Source organism: Agelaius tricolor, unplaced genomic scaffold (assembly GCF_023055355.1).
Source record: "Agelaius tricolor isolate 1412-34295 unplaced genomic scaffold, bAgeTri1.0.p SCAF_23, whole genome shotgun sequence".
Classification (NCBI taxonomy): domain Eukaryota; kingdom Metazoa; phylum Chordata; class Aves; order Passeriformes; family Icteridae; genus Agelaius; species Agelaius tricolor.
In genome coordinates, this window is record NW_027269283.1 from 4959142 (window position 1) to 4979390 (window position 20249).

Here is a 20249-nt window from a genome sequence, read left to right on the forward strand (position 1 = left end):
CCAGTTCCATTTTCTGCCAGTGTTATCGTTGGAGCAGCAGGTCCACACGGGCCCTCAGCTCCTGAAGGAAACCAAAGTGGGATTGCAGGAAGGGTGGGTTTAGATTAAATGTGAGGGAGAAATTCCTCCCTGTGAGAACGGTGAGGGTGGCACAGCTTGCCCAGGGAAGCTGTGCCTGCCCCGGCAGTGTCCAAGGCCGGGCTGGACGGGACTCGGAGCAGCCTGGAATAGCGGCAGGCGTTCCTGCCAGGGCAGGGGGCAGGAGGGGGATGCACCCAGCGTGTCCCCTCAGCCCCAGCGCTCTGTCGCCGGGTGCCGGCCCCGGGCCCGGCGTGCGCGGGGCGGGCCGGGGCGGGGCGGCGGGGCTGGGCCAGCGGGGCGGGCGCGGAGCGGCGGCGGCAGAGCGGCGGCAACGGCGGCGACAGCGGCAGCGGCAGCATGGAGCGGGCACGGAGAATCTTCGGGGGACCCAAGGTGGGCTGGCGGCGCTGCCGGAGGCGCAGGGCCGGGAACGGGGCGTGCAAAACCGGCACCGAGGTGCTGCGAACGGGAGCGGCGGTGCGGAGGTGCCGTGCACGGGACTGAGGAGCCGTGCTGGGGGCTGAGGAGCCGTGCTGGGGGCTGAGGTGTTCCCAGGGGTACCGTGCCCGGGGCGGAGGTGCCGTGCCCGGTCCGGAGGTGCCGTGCCTGGGGGTGCCGTGCCCGGTTCGGAGGTGCCGTGCCCGGTTCGGAAGTTCCGTGCCCGGTCCGGAGGTGCCGTGCCCGGTGGTGCCGTGCCCGGTCCGGAGGTGCCGTGCTCGGGGCTGAAATGCTGTGTCCGGGGCTGAGGTTCCCGGTTCGGAGGTGCCGTTCCCGGTGCGGAGGTGCCGCGCTCTGGCCGTGCCCCGGAGCCGGGCGGCCGCTCCTGCTCTCCGCAGCCCGGGGCTGTCCCGGCCGGAGCTGCGGCACGGCCGAGCCCTCGCTGGGGACGTGCTCCGGGACAGCGCTCGGTGCCCCCGCTGTCACCCCGCGGTGCCAGCCCGCTGCGCTGGCCCGGCCCGGTGCTCTCCGCAGGAACGGGCACGGCCCGTCCTGGTGCTCCCCGCAGGAACGGGCACGGCCCGGCCCGGTGCTCCCCGCAGGAACGGGCACGGCCCGGCCCGGTGTCCCGCTCATCCCGCCGCCGGGGCGATGCGGGTCAGGCGCATCCCAGCGCCCGGCCGGGAACGCAGCTCCGCCGGGCTGGGGATGCACAGGTGGCCTGGCTGGGGAAGGGGAGGCTCTGAGGGGCCCTGCGTCCCAACCGCTATCGTAGTCTGCTAAAACAGATGTTTTCTCTTGTGTCTTTTGTTTTGTTGATTTGGGTGCACTTTTTTTTTTTTTTTTTTTTTTTGCGGTTTCGTTGTTTGGTTTTCTGTTTTTTTTTTTCTTACACGTTTAGTTCAGTTGTTCCTCAGATACCCATGACACCACTTTGGAGCACTCTCTGACAGCAGGCACCAGTCTTTCACTGTCTCCATGCCCTGTATACTACATCTCTAGTAGGATCATATGGTAATGTTTTTATTATCCAGACTGTAACGTAGAGGACTAGAGGAGGAAGAAGATGAAACAGCTGTGGTTAGCAATAGTCCTGTATCTGATGGAAGAACACTGCCTGTGCTGCAGAATGGCTCAGCTATCATGCTGTGGTCTGGGTAAGATGCTGTACAGGATGTGCCAGGTTGGGCTCTTGTGGGAAAGTAGGAGTCAAGGCAGAGGAGACCAAGGAAAGTGATGTGGGAGTTGTGGTGCTGCTCTGGGAGAATGTGAGTGGTGGCAACTGCTTGTGGCTTTTCCAGAGAAGAAGACTGTATCCAAAACCACAAAGGGATTGGGGGGCTTTGCTGCTGTTTGCATCCTCTCCCACTCACTCTCAGCTGAGTTTGCACCAGGAAAGTCTCACATACTTGGAAAGAGCAGTGTGCACAGGTCTGATTCATGTTTCATTCCATCACTATGGTTCCCTTTCTAGGAAGCTGATCCATGCAATAGCAGGCAAACCTTGATACCAAAATCCAGGGAGCATTGGCAGCTGCTAATGGTTAAAGCCTTTTTAAGTGCACTTCAGTTTTGGGAGATGGTGGTGCTTCATCAGCTCCACTAAGAAAAAAGGCTGTTGATTCACCCTGGTGATTTTAAACTTTTGGTCGAGAGAAGCAACTTAAGTTCTTCTTTCATTTGTGCTTCCACTTTCCCAGTGAATGGGAGACTGGGATACCAAAGAGAAAGACCTAGGGAAAACTGCAGGGTTTGACTGCTAAGATCAGGCTTCTGTTGTCTGGCTATTGGGGATTGGTTAATTGGGTAATTATGGGATTGGTTTTCCTGACTCAGGCAGTCCCTTTCAGTCCTGTGAACCTGCTAAGTCAGGCTTGGGGGGAAAAAATGGGCCTGAAGTCAGTTATTGAGCCCTATTCATTCCTCTGGATCCTCTGCCATTGGGAATGATCAGTTTTGTGTTTTAGAGATGTTTCTGGCAACTGGAGCAGCTTCTGCCCCAGCTGAATGTGGGGCTGGGGCTGCCTCTGTTTTTCAGAAACTCGCTGACTCCCAGTGACTGCAGTGATGAACAGGGAGCTGTGGCAGGACAACTTTGAACCCTGCTTATCTCAGGCCATAAAAGAACAGAGAAGTTTGATGTTCCTTTGATGTCAACCATCACCCTTTCTGTCCCACAGCCAGAGCAGAGACCGTGTCCTTGCTCGCTGCCCTCTTCCTGTAGGCCAGCCCCCGCTTGAGGGCTTCAGGACATGTGGCTGTCTTCTCCTGCAGGATGGGAACAGGGGTTTCTGGGGTCAAGCCCACTCTCTTCAGGGACTGGTGTAGCTCATTTATAAAATAATCATCAGGTGACATGGGGGAGCTCTTCTGTGAGGCACATGGTGTGTGTCAGAGAAGAGTGGCTGCTGGCCCAGCCTGGGTGGTACCAAAGAGCCTGTGCTGGCTGTACCCAGGGGGTTTGAGTGGATGTCCTGCCCTGTAGCCCTGCAGACTCCCCCTGCCCATCAGGGGACTGCAGGAGCACGATGGTGTGTGGAGGATGATGTTGGATTTGGCTTGTCCACCTCTAGTGCCCATCCTGGCCCCCGACTTGGCATGGTCAGAGCCTGGTGCTGCTGAGACTGCCCTGAGCTCTGCCCTGAGCCATGCCTTACACAGTGCTACCTTGTGTGCTCAATTCTTTTACAGTGTGGTACAGGGATGCTCTCAGATAACCTTCCCAGATCCAGGTGGCATTTGGAGTTTGTCTTGGTGCCACACAAAGTGCCAGGACTCTGTTCACTGCTCTGAAGGGGTGCTGTGCTCCAGCCAGGGGTGGGTGTGAGCTCTGTGGTGGGTTGGTGGGCACCTGTGATGACACACAACCACCATCACCTATTAATGTCACCAGCAGTCTCACACTGAGGTCAGTGATGTAGTTGGTGCCAGGCTGCTCAGCACAGAAGCATCCTCCTCTTCCTCAGCCACCAAACCCATGAATCATTGTCCAGATGCATAGAAAACACAGATATTTCCTGCAGTGGAGCTCTGTGGGGCTTGTAGTCTCCCATGTTCCTCTTTTAAAGGCTCACCCCTTGCAGCAGGTGACAGGTGCATTTGTGGTGTCCTCAGGTTTGAGGATAATGCTGTGCTACTTCCACTTCACAACTCTCTTGAGCCACTCTCACCTCTTGCTTCTAAATGAGAGTTTGAGATGAACTTAGGATGAGGAACTCTTTTTTCCTAACAGCACATTTCCTTAAAACCAGACTTAGGGGAACATAGTTAATTGTTTTTTTTTCCCAGTGATTTGCCATGCTTATCAAACAATTGACAAATTACAGCTGTAATTAGCCTGGTTTTCAGCCATTGAGGTTAATAGAATGAGACTAAGTCATCATCTTTCAAGAGGCTGATAAATAATCCTGGGCAAAGTCACTGTTAAGGGTTTTAAAATGATGCAACTTTATCAGCTGCCTGATTATCTGTTAACGTCTGCTGGAAACCTCACAATAAAAGGAGAGGACTGACTTTGGTCATTGTATATATTTTTAAAAAGACCCTAACAACCCCCTAATACAGAAAATCCTTCAAGTGCCTTAGCTTGAATGGCTTTTTTATGCCATATAATGGGCAAGCTGAGCAGGTAACTGCTCTGCCATGGTCCACTGATCAAACCATAATAGAGAAATTGTGTTGGGTCGGCTGTGGATGAAAATTCTTTGAATGTTTGGTTAACTTTTCCCCCTTAATTTCACTAAAATGAAAATAATCAGACTTGATCTTGGAATGGAACATACTTGTTTGAGTACCTTCATTTTGTGTTTGAATTTATTTTTGAAGCTTATTTCATCTCAAAGAAAACATTACAATATTTTCAGAGAAGTCAAGCCAGAGCCCTTAAAACTTCTCCTTTTTGAAAATCCAAACCAACTTGCTGATATCTGCACTAATGAGTCATGTGCCATGGTTGAGCTAAAACTTTTTTTTGCATAGAAGTGGAAATGGCTGGGTTTGCTCTGATGGCCTTGCTGGGGACTGTCTGTGCTGAGGAACACACAATTTACAGCCTTTTGAACGTTCTTTGAACCCATCCCTCTGGCTTCCAACAAGTCCAAACTTAAAGCTTTATTGCATTACACTCTGGGTTTTTGATGTGCTGCTGGGAGGTCAGGGGAGGTGCAGGAGGGACTGAAGGGTTCCTGCACAGAGCTGGTCCTGAGGCTCCCCCCTGTACCTGGGAGAAGAACAGAGCTCCTTCCTCGGGAAAGCACTGGAGAGTTCTGCTGCTCTCTTGTTCTCCATCAGAGCAGGTGCTCCCACATCCAGCTGGGCTGTCAGAAGGAAGTGATCAGTCTGGTCTGGTGGGTGGCATCCCTGCCCACGGTAAGGGGGGGCTGGGGCTCAATGACCTTTAAGTTCCATTCCAACCCAAACCTTTCTGTGATTCTATGATCAGTGGTCCTGGGACTGATCCTGTCCAGTGCTGGTGCAGCCTGTGGTGCTGTTCAGATCCTTCACCAGGTGTTGAGATCCCAATATCACGTGTGTGCTCGTGCTTTCTCTACAAATAAATCAGAAGGTTTGGGGTGAGAGAGCACATGCCCATGGAGCTGTGTTCTGAGGAGCAGAGAGCTCTGGAAGGAGCACTGGGCTCCTGCATTCACCTAATTTCTGCCGTCTCCTGGAGTCACAGTTCAAAGAAAACTCTTTCATCCTTATCTGGGTACTTTCCTTGGCTTAAGGCAAGGTCATGTCACCCATTTGTATGTGGAAAAGACTTGTGCTTTGTTTACCCGAAACAAACACGGCAGGAAGAGAGCTGAAATGTAATCTGCAGTGAGCAGCCTCCCACGGACCTGGAAAGCCTCAGGGTTTGTGAGCAAGGTGCCCAGGGCAGATGAGCTGCTGGGCTGTGCCTCTGCTGATTGCATCCTTATCTGGAGGCCTGTAGGCACACTTCCATCTTGTCTTGGATGTCCTTTGGCCATCTAAACAGCATAGAATAGTTCAAACTCTGCTCTCAAGCACTGGTCTGGAGGAAAGCCAAAACTTTTTGGGTTAAACAGCATTGAACAAGGGTTTCTTAGGACACAGACCCAAAAAAAAGGCTGGCAGGGGACAAAGAGCCTGTTGCTGGTATTGGAGAGGCACTTGCTGCTTTACAAGCATCTTGCCTGCAGAAGAGGCAGGAGGAGGTGACTTAGATGAAGGTGAAGGATGCCGTGGAATCTGCTTTCTCACTGATGGAAATGTCATGTTGGGATGTTCTTGCAGGAAACACTTGAAAAGTGTTTGAGGGAGAAGACCTCAACAGGTTCAGGTTGCTTTGTTTTTAAACCCAATGTGAGCAAATTTCAAGCCTGTAACTCCATCAGAAAGACATGAGGTCTGTTGAATATCTCAAGGAGTGGATCTTGCATGGTTTTGAAATAAGAACTGGAGCTCAAGAGTGGAAAACATGCCAGGCATCTACATCTGGCAATGCAGACCATGTTTGTATCCTGTTATTTTATTTGCTGCTTTGCAGGACATTTAGTCCTCATAAGCAGGATTGCATAACTCAAGGAGAGGGGAAAGATCAGTTTTTGCCCTTCATAAATCTTCCTCTCGGTAGATTGAGATGGTATCTTAAGGGTAGGAGCAGTGGCAGGCATGTGTTTTTACAATCTGCTGTCAGCGTGGCTGTGGGTGTATCCATGACCAGCTGATTGCCACCAGCAGCTTGATCCATCCTCAGCCTGCCCCACCTGCATTTTGCATCCCACCAGTGTTTCAGAGGCAGCTTGGTGGCCATCATGGGAGATGGCCTGAGCCCCAGCACTGTCCCTGCCCTGCCTTTTGCAGCAGGAGTGGCTGGTGAGGCAGGTGCTCTCCCTGGCAGTGAGGCAGGTGCTCTGCCTGCAGGGCAGGTGTGCAGGGTGTGTGTGGGCATGGAGCGAGCTCCTGGGCATCAGCTCCTGGGCACTGCCAGCCCTGGGCCACGAGCTCACCTCGCCTGCTCTTGGGCACTTGCAGGCACTGCTTACTCAGTTTTCTCCCAGCTCCTGGTAGTTATTGTTTGATGCATACCCTGATGCCAGAGAGGTTGTTTTAATTAGTAACCCTGGCTAGTTTAGTTATCCATGCAAATATCCAGTCCTCTTCTGAATCCTACTCCTTTCTTACCCTTGGCACCCTGCAGCTGTCATCTATGCAGGAAAATGCATAGATGTTATAACTAAATGTCCATGATGTTATAACTTAAAAGAACCTTGTGTATTAAGTTTCTAATCTAAAGTTTCATTTAAAAATACAGTACAATCTAATGTGTATTTTGTAGGCTATTCTGTTACCTAAAAGAAAACAGTTCTGGAAAGATGGATATCTAGCTGAGACATTTTACAGCTAATATTTTCCTTCCCAGTTCGACTTCCAAATCACATTTGTCATGTTCCTCCGAAAGCCCCAGCTGGCTAATGGAAAAAGCTTGCTTTTGCTTTTCTGGCTCTCTTTCTCCAAAATTCAATGTTTCAGCAATAATGGGGAAATAGGGCTTCAGAGTGAAAAGACTTGAGTTACTGTCCTATTTTTAATGGGTAAAAATTTAAGTGTTTTATTTTGAAACCTTGTTAGCTCTATGGGGCAACTTCTTCTTCTTGTTATTATTATTATTATTGTTATTGTTGTTATTATTATTATTTTACAGCACCTTTGTGCCATGGGACTGACCCCTTGTGTAGGATTAGAGAGCCTGTAAGCCCTGATAATACCATGTAACTAACAACCCAGCAGGAGCTGATTCTTGGAAGTGAAGTCAAAGTTTTCATGTAATGAATGACTCTTAGCAAATTAATTAGGGTTTGGCTTCCTGTGATTTCAAGGAGGAAGCGAGATGGAAAGTCAAGGTGTCTGGAGTTTGCTTTTTTCACTCCTCCTGAACTCTAAATAAGGATAGGGCAGTACCTCAAAATTACTGGAAACAGGATAAATTTCTAAAGTTTCATTAAATGTGTGAGCTGCAGCAAAATACTTAGACTATACATAGATACTGAAAAATAAACTTCATAATGATTATATTTAAAAAACGTTTATGTGTCATGACTTTGTCCCTGTATTGGCTACATTTATACCCATGTCAGCACCAGTTACTTCTCTCTGAATTATTGTTGCAGCTCAAGAGTGCCTGACCCATTTCTCTCATTGCAGGTAGAGCTTCACGTCCACCTGGATGGAGCCATCAGACCAGAGACCATCTTGTACTTTGGCAAGTGAGTTGTGGGGGGAAGTAAGCTCAGGGAGCTGCAGTGCAAAGGCATCTTCCCTTCTGCTTCTCCAGATCTGTGACACAGGAGCTCCTGCAGGCAGCAAACCTGGCTGGTGCTGGTTCTGTCTCTGCTCAGACCTGGCTGCACAGTGTGAGGACACTGAGCACACTCCAAAAGACAGGGGTAGCAGGAATGTGACTGAGGTGGGTTTGGGAGCTGGGCAAGCTCAGAGGAGCCACCATGAGAAAAGTCCAGAAGATGTCTCCTAAAGAGCTGCCTACCTTTGAAGTGTATCCAGGACACAGCTGTATTCTCATTTCTTTTTCCACATTCCTCATCACAAAACCAAGTGGAATGGCAGCAGGCTGGGAGTCTTGTCTTGGTGGTGGTGCTGCTGCTACATGGTTTGGGAGGACAAGCCAGCTTGGGTGCCTTGCCTGTCCTGCTGCCATGTGCATTTGAATCCCAGGCTGTCTGCCTGGTGTCAGCAGGCAAGGAGCCTCCCTGGTGTGGGGCTGGCCCAGGGAAGCACCTGGCAGTGGCTCAGAGAGAGGCTGTGACAGAGCCCACGTGCATCTTCCTTCAGTGGGGATTGTGTGGGAAGCACGGGGTGAATGATTAACCTGTGCCAGGGCCTGGCTCCGCATTTGTAAGCAAAACAAACAAGATTTCTTCCAGCTGTCACTGATACCCTCAGACCAAGAAGGTGGCAAGGGTAAGGATTTCAGTAAATGGCTCTTAGGCACAGCTCTGGTATTTTGGGGAGGCAGTCAGTTCTGGTATTTTGGGGAGGAGGATGGGGAGGGGTTCTAGCATCCTGTGAGCCCAGCAGATTCCAAGGCAGTGCAGTCCTGGGGAGAAATATTCTTTCTGGAGTAGCTTTTTCTGCAGGGCCTGGCCATACTTTTTGCTGTGTAGTCAGAGAAAGGAGGGTGGGTCAGGGCTGTCCTTCCCATTTTCCTGCTGGATGCTGGCATGGTGAACTCAGGGTTCCTGCTGGTGGGCTGCAGGGCTGGAATACAGCTCCAAGTGAACAGAAGAGCTGGTGCTGACTCCCTGGGGCTCTGCTGGGTCCCTCTGCCTGCAAACAGAAAATGCCAGTGTAGTCCCCTAGGAGAGTTGTAGGAGCCCTGAAACCCAGGAGGCACTGGCTGTCTGGGGATCCTGTGCCAGGATCCTTTCTTAGGGCAGAAACCTTCATTGCCTGAGCATCTGCTGAGTTCCCTCTTATTTTTAAACAGCCCTGGCACCCCCCTGAGCTGCCAGCCCTTGAGTGGAGCAAGGCTGTGCTATTCATGGGCTCTAAAACCTGCACTCACACACAAACCACTGGGACAGTGCAGAGGGCTGTAGGGGACTGACTGCCTTAATAACTTCACCCTGGGCACAGAATGCTGCTTGTGGCCTATTTTTAAAAGTAAAGAGCTGGAAATAATTTTGCTAGGTGGTGTTTGACCATGTAGACAGAACCCCAAGCTGCTGGGATGCACAGGCCCCCGTGGGCAGTGCACTGCTGAACTCAGCTGTTTTTAGAAACCTTGTCTCCAATTCTGTCAGCTCTGGGTCAGTCTTTGCATCATTCCTGCTCAGCCAAAGGGCTCAGAGGTGTGGCAGACCCCTCGTGGGGACTGGGTGTCCCCAGGAGAGGTGCCCTTTCTGTGATGGGATGGTGTGCATGGTGCTGCCCGTGGCTGGAGGGAGCTCTGGGCAGGACACCGAGGTGGCAGTGAGGACAAACATGTTCCCCTCTGGCCACTTTGCTGCGAGAAGAATCCCACCTGCAAGGAGGGTTGGATGGGGCAGCAGCAGCCCCAAAAGCCACACTGGCATGATGCACCAGATCTTGGCATCCAGAGGCATGGTTCCAGTGTGGGTCATCCCAAAGCACTGCCACTGATGCCTGCAGGAAGGCACTGCCTCAGCAAGCACATGGAGCAGGTCAGGGACGTGGCTTTGCTTTAGGAAACTTTGCTGTGGCAGGTGGAGGAAGGTGCAGGTCAGTTCCTGGAGCAGAGACTGAGGTGTCAGTGCCATGGAAAGGGCAAGGCAGGGGGGAAAACCGATGCCTTGGCAGCAGTGAGTGTTCCTTGCTGAGTGCCAGCAACTTAATCTGTGCAGATTGCATGTGAGGGCTGAGCATGGGGCTGCTCTCCTTGCTGGCTGAGTGGGGAAGGAGCAATGTTTACCAAGGCCAGGAGCAGGGTCCTTTGGACTGTGTCCCTGCATGGCTCATTGGGATGGCTGCTGGCAGGGCAGCACTACAGCTGGCTCTGGTGTTTTGTCTCTATTAGCAGAGTTCTTCCATCAATCAGCTGTAATTCATTGTGGCAGGAAAGAGGATTAAAAACAAATGTCTGGTTATTATTCCAAATTTGTTTTGGCTTGTGCAGGGTACCAGAGGGCGGGGGATGGCAAAGCTTGCCCAGAGAGCTGCAGCACCCTTGGCTGGCAGCCCCCTGGATCTCAGCTGTCCCCACACCAGGAACACCTTCACCCACTCAGAATTCCAGCTGCTCCTGGGAAAGATGGCTCTTCCCTCTTGGAGGCATTTATGTGGGCATCAGCATGTGTGTCCCTGCAGTGAGAGCAGTTGTTGCCCTTTGTTCCTGTGTGGGAGCTGTTCCTGTCACAGGAGATGCCACCAGGATGCTGGGCTCAGAAAGCAGCTCGCTCTCAGGAGCTGCTGGCACTAAACCCATGAGCCACAACACTTCTGCCTGTGTGATCCCAGGCCCTGGAGCATCTCCTTGATTTCTTAATCCTTTGAGCCTGCATAAGTGGAAATTAACTCTTCTGAAGAATTTTGGAAATTCTGCTGCTAGGTCTATGAGGTGCCAAGAAATAATCCAGAGCCCCTTTAGATGAACTCCTTCTTAAGCTTAAAATGTGCCCTGGCTGTGTTCCTGCCGGGTCAGCCTGGGCTTGTATTTGGGTTTGTTTGTGCTTTGCCTGTGTTTTGGATTGCCTTCCTCTCTGCTGAGGTTCAGGGCTCCATCCGTGAGGAGCTTTTGGAAGGACAGGGTGTGCTGTATCTTTCCTGTGAGGAAATGATGGTTGATGCTGCCAGCTTTGGATACACTTGGTGTATAAAACAGGCTGATTAAAAATGTGATAACCTTCCCTCTCAGTAACATGTGACTTTATTTCCAGGAAAAGAGGCATCCCCCTCCCTGGGAACACTGTTGAGGAGCTCCTGAAGTATGTCAGCTATGACACACCACTGACACTCCCCCAGTTTCTAGAGAAATTTAATTACTACATGCCTGCCATTGCGTAAGTACCCTGCTTTTTGCTTTTTCCCCCTCACCCTTGGCAGGATCAGCCTCGGAGGTCCCCTGTGGGCCCTGAGGGTGACAGTGCCACTGCCATCCCTGCAGAGGTGACCGTGAGGCAGTGAGGAGAATTGCCTACGAGTTTGTGGAGACAAAAGCCAAGGAAGGAGTCGCCTACGTGGAGGTCCGGTACAGCCCTCACCTCCTGGCCAACTCTGGTGTGGTTCCCATCCCCTGGGGACAAGCTGAGTGAGTGATCTTGCTGTGCTGGGAGCTGCTGGGTGGCTGGGTGGGCATGGAGAAGGCATCCCCATGCCAGTCAGCCACTGTGCCTTCAAAGGCTGCTGTAACAAACCTCCTTCCTCCTCCCATGCAGTGAGAGCCAGCATGCTTCCACCTCTGTCTCCCACCAATGGGGTTTTTCACCTTAAACGCCTCTGTGTGCTGCAGTGTTTTAATGTCCCTTGCTCTGGGCACTGAGTTCTGTGCTCAACCATCTGGCTGAAGCCCTTCCCTGTGAGAGGGAAAGGAATGTCCCCATATGGACAGCCTGACCACAGAATGGGAGTTTGAGCTGGCAGAGGTGGTGGCTGGTGTTGGAGGGGGCTGCTGCTCTGATCCCTTCCTTTCATGTCATCCCCTGTGTGAAATGTGCCTCTCATTAAATCAGTGCTGGGCTCTGAGGCCCCTCCAGAGTGTGCTGTGGTGGGTGCAGAGCCCTGGGCTTGCAGAGCATTGTGTGCCCCAATGAGGTGCTCTGGCAAAGAGGGGATTCCTCTGCTCAGGCAGGATGGGCAGTCAGTTCCCTAAGGCTTTTCTACATCTTAGTGTCATCTGTGCCTGCTGCAGTGGTACAGGAGTTACACCTGTACCAGGTGAATGTGGCTGTGGCAGGGGTGTAAAAGGGCTCTGGGTGGTCTCACTGGGCAAGTGGAACCTGGGGCAGCCTGTCCTCATGAGGGGCTGCTGGGCTGGACCTGCCTGCCTCCCTGGCAAGTGTCTGGCCTCTTGCTGATGGCTTTTCTTCCCTGCAGGGGTGACCTCACTCCAGATGAAGTGGTTCAGCTCGTAAATCAGGGACTGAAGGATGGAGAGAGGGATTTCCACATCAAAGCCAGGTCTATTCTATGCTGCATGCGCCATATGCCAAGTAATGTATTGCAGCTGCCCTGCTGCTCTGCTCCCTTCCCTGAGGGGTTGGGGGGGATGTCCCTGGGGCTGGGACCCTGCAGGACATGGGGACAGCCCCAGTCTGTGGGGCTGGTGCAGCACCAGACAGTGCTGGGGGTCTCTGGGGGTCTCTGCTCCTTTCACTGTAGGGCAAAGCTCTGCTGGATGCAGGAATGGGGGTCTCTGGGTACAACCAGTATCTGAACTGGTTGTGCCTTGCTAGAGGGACAAAAGGGGCATTTCTGTGCTCTCCTGGAGGAGCTGTGCTCTCTGCTCCCTGCCCAAAGGCCAGAGCTCACCTTGGGCCAGTAAAAGCCATTGGCACAGTGAGCACTTGCATCTGCCATGAGTGGCTGGAGGTCTGAGAGCAAATGGTCATGGGAGGAGGAGCAGGCATCACATCTCACATTCCCTGCTCATTATCCTACAGCAGGATGCTCCTTCCTTAGCCTGGGTCATGGGGCAGCCAGAGAATCCACTGGCAGCAGCCAGTCTCTGCTGGCTAAAGCTGAAAACACAAGTCAGATATACTTAAGGCACATATATAAAATGTTTTTTATAAAATTAGCAGCTCTGACAAAAACTTACGTTGGTAATAGGTGCTGTGACCCAGAATAGTAAGAAAACCCAATTACCAGCATTTCAATGGGCTGCTGAGTTTCACAAGCATCTTCCTCTAGGGAAGGATGCAGCCAGAGAGAGCCTGTGTGACAGCAGCTATTTTATGTGCAGGTTTTATTCTGAGTATCTTCATATCTCACACCAGTTTTATGTGGGCTTAGTAGGGTAGATGGTGGAAAGATTTTTCCTAGTGAGTACATGATTAATTTGTGTCTAGAAATGTCATAAATTATATTCTTGGAAGCTGGTAGAACCTTGGTAGATTTGAAAGTGGGGTTTTCTTTTTTTTTTTTTTTTTTTTTCTTACTTGCACAGTCAACACCAAACAATACTTTGAAGACTTGATCCTTATATTTCTGGTTTGTAGGGGGGAAAAAAAATGTTTTTCTTTGTAGAAACTGGAGAGCTGTCAGGCACTGGCACGGTGATCTGCAGTTACAGTCCCTGCCAGTGCACAAGTGGTAAAGGCAGGAGGTGGCAGGAGCACCCAAGGTTTTGTGCAGCCTGCACTGCCCTGCAGGAGGGATTGCTGCTGCAACCAGCAGAGGTGACATCCTCATACCTGTGTCCCAGCTGATACCCAGAGCCATGATGTGCTTGATAAAAAGTCTTTAGCAGTGCATTCAGGATGTGCTGCACAGTGAGAAGCCACCCTGTAATTAATGAACTGTTGAGAGAAAGGCAGAGATACCTGCCAGAACTGACTCATATTAAACTTGTTAATAAAATAATGTCTCTAACCCGGCAAGTTGGAAAATGGTGGAAAAAAATAGATGATGAAGTTGCACACATCATCCTGGTGTGTTCAAATGATTTGGGGATTTTCTGTACACAGCAGGTGCCTGTTAATTATTAACACAACTGTTTATCTCTGTTTCTTGGCCTTTCTGCTAAGGTTAAGTGCTATGTGAGCTGGTAGATGCAGTTTCTCTCTCAGAGGTTATCTATCCTGATCACAGAGAGCTCTCAAGCAGTTGTTGGCCACTTGTTAGTCTCTTTTTCCCTGCTGGCAAATAGATAAAACTTCAGCTCCTTCCTATCGGGAGCAGAATCCTTGGGAGAGTCAAGGATGCCCTACAACAGCCTTCAGCACAGGGCCCCCCAGAGACCCCTCCCAGCCCAATCTCCTCCCTGGCACAGCTCACCTGGTGGGGCAGATCCTGCCTTTACCCTTACCTTGCCCAGTCAGGGAAGGGATGATAGCTCAGGAGTTGAGGGATTTCTCCAGCCCATCACGTTACAGCCCCTGGCAGTGCAGTTCATCTTACCTCGAGCTACTGCAGCAGTCACTGCTGCTTGGAAGATTTTTAATTAATTTTTTCCCCTGCTTGAAGTGAGCAGAAAAACATGATTGGAGCAGTTTTATAGCTGGTGAATGCATTTAATTTCCCTTTCACTGACAACAGACTGATCAGTTGACAGCTTTTATATTCCTGAAGATCACAGAGATGACAGACCTTTCTAGGAATTTGCTAGCTTTCTTTTTGAGCATCAAATTTTGGGAAAGACTAAAGAAAATAGCTCTAGCCTTCTAGTTATAGGACCAGGATTTGTTCAGAAAAATGCTGAAGGTGTGACCCTTATGAATGCTTCCTCCTGAATGCTGGTGCTGCCTCTCCCAGGCTGGTCTCCAGAGGTGGTGGAGCTCTGCAAGAAGTATCAGAATGACTCTGTGGTGGCTGTTGACCTGGCTGGAGATGAGACCCTGAAGGTGGAGGATTATTCTGAGCATAAGAAGGCTTATGAGGTTTGTGGAATAAGTTTTTAAAAAGAAATTACAAGAAGAATATATATTGAGGGGATGTGTGTGAAGGGATGCTTTTCAAACTGCAAACAGCTGGGACAGCTTAAAAATTAGTTGCAGCTATTAAAAACATTCAGTTAAATAGAAAAAGCATTTGTTTATATTTCCTAAGTGATTAATGGCAGGCATCATTGCTAAAGCATGGTCTTAGAGCTGGGGCTTGGCATGCTGTGAGTGTGACATGAGGTACATGGAGCCCAAATCAACTCCCACTCCTCTGCTGTTGGCTCCTGGGGCTTGGTGAAACCACAGCCAAGGGTGGAAGGGACTGGCCTTTCCAGTCTGGCAGAAATCACTGAGGAGCAGAGCAGAAACCACACATTTGTAGGGCTTTTATCTGATCATCTCAAATGCAAACACTGGAATGGCTTCAGGAGCCTGATCCCAGGCTCTCCCCAAACCTCAGCCTTTGCAGTGGCTCCGAGGGAAGGAAAAGCCTCTCTGCTCTTTGCTGGTGGAATTTGGGGCTGTCAGTCCCCACCATCAGTGGGGAGGAGGTTGTGCACCATCACTGACAGAAAGGGTGGTGGTTTGCAAGCAGTGCTCAGGTCTGAAAGGACTTGGGGCTTCCTTGGGGTCTTCACCCCGTCAGTGGGAGCTGATACAGGGCTGGCCTGCTGTGCTGAGTGAACAGGGTTATTATAGACAATGACAAGGGAACAGGGCTTCATTAACTGATGGGAAGGCAGCCTCATCCTGCCCTGGTGGGCCAGCAGTACCAGGTCCAGCCTCCTCTGTCTAAAGGATGCATCTTGTCTCTGTGCCAGGGGCTCACTCAGGCTCTGAGATGCTGAAGCAACCCCCCCTCCCATCTGTATTAAGTAAAAACACTGAAAAACACTCCTGAGTACAAAGCCCTGAAGGAATGTCTGTGCACAGCATCTGCTGCAAGATGGGGCTTGCAGCCTGTCTGCTGCTGCCAGCTGGGTGGCCCTTCTCCAGCAGAGCAGGAGCCAGGCTTCCCTCCAGGCTCCATGGCTTCCCAAAGCCCAGGTGGCCTGTGACCCCCTGGCAAAGAAATTTTCAGGGTGATCATGGAGCTGCACCCAAAGCTGCACTCACAGGGTCCCTAGGGCTGGGCTCCACCCCCAGCCCCTCACAGTGTCACAGCATTTCTTCATCTCTGCCCTGGGTTGCTTCTACACCCTCACATGTGGCTGCAGCTAGCCAAAAATGCAGAAGTTCCATAGCATGGAACTGCTGCAAGTTTCATGCAGAAAGGCAAGAGGGTGGAGGAAGGGGAGCTCAGAGCTTGCTGCTGTCTGGAGAGGAGGCAGTGGTGAACTCAGGCAGGGTTAAAAGCCCGTGAAGAGCCTGGCTGGGCTCCAGTGGAAGATAACCAGGATTTTTAAGTGTCTCTGTATGTGACATTACCGAGCTCTTGCAGCCCTTGGAGTGCAAGGCTCGTGATCTGTGGGCTCTTGGCACAGGAGCCTTGCTGTGAGAGCAGTGCCAGCCCCAGAGCTGGCTGTCCTTGCTGCAGGTGATGGCACAGGAGGATGTTCTGCCCTGTTTTGCAGGAAGCTGAGAGGAGTGGGATCCATCGCACCGTCCATGCTGGGGAGGCCGGCCCGGCTGCCATGGTCGAGGAGGTATGAGGAGCTCCTGCCTCAGGGCACAGAGGGACAGGCTGTGATGTGCCCTGCCCAGGGCACAGAGGGACAGGCTGTGATGTGCCCTGCCCAGGGCACAGAGGGACAGGCTCTGATGTGCCCTGCCCAGGGCACAGAGGCATCCAAGTCCTCCCCAAATCCATAGCAGAGTGAGCCCTGGGGACATGGGCGCAGATCTTAGGGCTGGAAAGGGATGTGCCAGGGGCCAGCTCGGGGTCGTGGCAGTACCTGCAGTGGGGTGGGGGCTCTGGGCAGGCAGGGCTGAGCTGTGCCTGAGGCTCTGAGTGCTTTTCCTGTGCTCTCTAGGCAGTTTATGTCCTGAAGGCCGAGCGTGTTGGCCATGGATACCACGTCGTGGAGGACCCTGAGCTCTACAAGCAGCTGCTGAAAAAAAATATGCATTTTGAGGTAAGGATGTGCCATGGGGCTGTGACAGCCAGGATGGTGCTGAGTGGAAAACAATCCCTCACTCAGGCTGTGCTACAGCCAGGGACAGGACTTGACACCCAGGTGCTGACCATGTGTACAGTGATGTTGTGTTTATGCCCAAAGCTCCACAGGAAAAATGTTGGGGACAAACCTGTGTGTTTGCTGGGAGCACTGGTGTGCACAGCAGCTTGTGGGAGGGATGTGACAGGGAGAATGGATCCTTGTGTGGCCATGGATAAATTCTGGAGGGCTTATTCACTGATTTATACACAAATCAGGCTGCTGTAACAGAGCAAGTCTGCTTAGAGGGTAGGAATGCCTGGGAGTTACAGTGCATGTAAGGATTTCTTTTGCTTTTCCCCAGAATGGAGATATCCACTAATAGAGGGAATATGTACTTCATGCAGGTGGTTTTGTAGCTGTGATTGGCACAGGGCTGGTGACTGACTGGCCATGGGGAAGATCCCACAGCCCCTGTCACTGTCCTGTGGGCTCCTTGCATCCCTATCCTGGGACACACAAGGGTCTGTCAGAGTAGTGCTGAGGGGCAGCTGTGAACAGAGCTCTAATCTGGTTTTACCAGTGTGCTGAGCTATCTGTGTCCACAGCTGGGGTTCAGATCCATGTGGTTGATTCTGCTTTTCCTGCTCAACTCCCCCAAACAGGTCTGCCCTTGGTCCAGTTATCTCACTGGAGCATGTTCTCCGGACTTCACCAAACACCCTGTAATACAGTAAGACTTCTCAATTATGTGAAATCTCAAATAACCAGGACTTGGGTTGATTACAGCTGTTTTATTGCTTTACAAAGCCAAGGCACAATGTCCTAATTATGTAGGACATTGTGGCATATCCGTGTACCTTGGCACAGGAGAGCCTGGTGCAGCTGGAGGGGTGTGGGGGTCCCTTGGGGAGGCTGCCCTGTCCCTCCTGCCCTGCTCTGAGCTATGGGGCACGAGAAACTACAGCCCAGCCACTCCTGGCAGGTCAGTGCAGAGCCATGAGGGGACAAGCTGAGCCTTGTGCTTTTCTCCAGCAGTCCCAAAGTCTTTGGTATTGCTGCATTTCACCCTATCACAGCCAGTGCTGTGCCCACCAGTTCAAGCTGATTTCCTTGCAGGTTTAAGAAGGATGGTGCCAACTATTCTCTAAACACAGATGACCCCCTCATCTTCAACTCCACCATTGACAAGGACTATGGCATTGTGAAGGAGCACATGGGATTCACTGAAGAGGAGTTCAAGAGAGTTGTAAGTTGGCTGGGTGCTCTGCTGGTGTCTCAGTGCAGCCCAGAATAACCTGCTGGTTTTTCTTTATAAGCTGAAGAGTTTTTAATGGAAAGCAGAAAATTCTGCTCTGGCCTTGTAAGCAGGAAAGTAGGGCCAGGCTCAAAGTACATATCCCAAAAATTCCTGAGTATTTAAAGACCTTTGCTTTGTGCTGGTCTCATTTCTCCTGGGACCGCTGCTAGTGATAGGCCAGAGCAGTTGGCATAAAATAAGGCCATGGAAATGAATCTGAGAGTGGAAACTTTACACTCCCCCTCGCCTGTTGCTGCTCAGAGCCAGGTGCTGGGATGTGCACAGCTGTGTGTTCATGTCTGATGTGTCCTAATGTCCCTGTGTTCCTCCTCTGCCTCCTCAGAACATCAATGCAGCCCAGTCCAGCTTCTTACCCGAGAAGGAAAAGCAGGAGCTGCTCAACAAGCTGCATGAAGCCTATGGGATGGTCCCCAATGCATCCTGACCTGTCCCTGGGAGCCAGCCTGGAGGGAGCCCCTCTTCACAAGAGCCTGGCTCTCCTCTGTGCCAGTGGAGCACTGGCAGGGGGTGCCCAGAGCCAGCCCCTGTTCCTGGCAGCCCTGTGCTGACCCTCACAGTGCTCATCAGAATCAGACTATCACACACACCTACCTGTAGCCCCCAGTGTCTCTCCTAATGGATCTCCAGCTTCCTGTCCTGCTGCTGTGCAAGCAGACTGGGTCTGCCTGCTGGCCTGACTCCCTTCTCCATCTGCTGGGCTTTCTGTGCTGCAAATGCAAACAGAACAACCTCCCTTATGGGTTTGTCCCCCCACCTCCTCTTTCCCTGTTTTACCTGTCCTGTCCCACTGACCTGCCTGGCCCTTGCCTCAGTGCTGAAACATCCACTTTCAGCTCTGCTGTGGCCTGGGTTAATTCACCTTTCCAGGGCAGAGGTGTGCTAGTGCTGGCAGCCCTTTCAGACACAGAGGCTTTATTCTTGTCCCTGTGGGTGGTCACAGCTATATTTACCCAGGGTTAGTCTTGTACTAACAAGACTGGAACAAGAACAAGCTGCAAGCTGCTGCCCCTGCCCGTGCACAGGTGCGAAGGGCATTTCAAACAAAATACAATTTTTTTGGCATCCTTTCTTGCAGAGGAACTCCCATGTATCAGGCCTGCCACTGTCACTGCTGCAGAAGTGCACACCTTGGGCTCAGGCCCCAGCTGTGCCCACAGCTGGCCATGACCATGCTTGCACATGCAGAGGAAGTTGGAACATAATTTTACCACTTCAGGCCAAAATCTGCCTTCTGGGATTTTCCCCACTTTTTTAATCCTGGAGAACTCCTGTGAACTGCAGTTTGATCTTCCTCTTACCTTTGTTTAGGACTTGGAAAAAACGTGATTGATTGCCTGGTTTAACAATTCTGCCCTCTTTCTGATTTGACTCAATCATTAGGCACTCTTAAGGCTGAATAAGTAAATTAACCTGGACCCAATGTCACACATTGACTCAGGTCCCATGTGATTGCTTCTCTCACTCAATTATGACACTGGCTAGAAGTCAGATCTTCAGTTTGGTGTAGAATTTATACAGAGAAACTCACCAAAATTTCCTTAGTGATTTTATGGCATTAGAGTGTTTTTACTCAATAAGCAATAGAGCTGTGCATCCAGAGAAGAGACCATTGTTTTCTTACCCGAGTGTGTGGTGTGCTTTAGCATCCCAGGGCTCTGCCAAGATGCTCACTCCAAAGATACTGTACCAAAAAGTTGCCTTTGAAAAGGGGCCATGGTCACCATTGCCACGGACAGACCATGGACTGGCCCAGTCCCTGCCAGCACTGGTGGTGTGCTGGGAGTATTTCCATTCTTTCTGGGCTTCCATACTGGCCTTCAGAGTAAAATACTCATCTCTGAAGTACGTGGTGCATATATACACATAGCTAGATAAATGAAGATGAGAGAGTGATTTTCTTACTTTTATAATGCAAAAGATAAAGTATAATTTTAAGGACATGATTGTGGTAAGAAACTGGTTTTGGGTCATTTTTTCCAACAATTGTTTCTGAAGAAGAGTTGCTTGCTTGGATTCTGGACAGTTGATTGTTAATCCTGTTTAATAAAATAACAAATTTATATTAAAAGAGAAATCCTTGTACCTTTCTGTTCAAGGGTGACTCTTAGGAGCTGTGGCCTGTGGTGTCCAATCCCTGCTGGGGGTTCATTGATAGGTGTGATGGGGGCTTTGGTACCTTGCCTGCTGCCAGGCTGGCAGGGAAGCCAGAGGGAAGCCTCTCCCTTGCCAAGCATCCCATTGGATTTGTGGCTCCAGGCTGTTCCAGCCTCC

At 51.1% G+C, this 20249-nt stretch overlaps 1 protein-coding gene across 1 annotated transcript; it reads left to right on the forward strand.

Annotated features, from left to right (window-relative positions):
• Positions 1-374: 374 nt before the first annotated feature.
• On the forward strand, positions 375-20033 carry ADA (adenosine deaminase). The gene is made up of 11 exons (XM_071446820.1): positions 375-474; positions 7690-7751; positions 10899-11021; positions 11126-11269; positions 12055-12170; positions 14434-14558; positions 16136-16207; positions 16535-16636; positions 17323-17390; positions 17777-17906; positions 18301-20033. Exons 1-11 carry the CDS (start codon positions 439-441, stop codon positions 18400-18402), a joined length of 1080 nt encoding a protein of 359 aa, XP_071302921.1. The 5' UTR covers positions 375-438; the 3' UTR covers positions 18403-20033.
• The last annotated feature ends 216 nt before the right edge of the window (positions 20034-20249 follow it).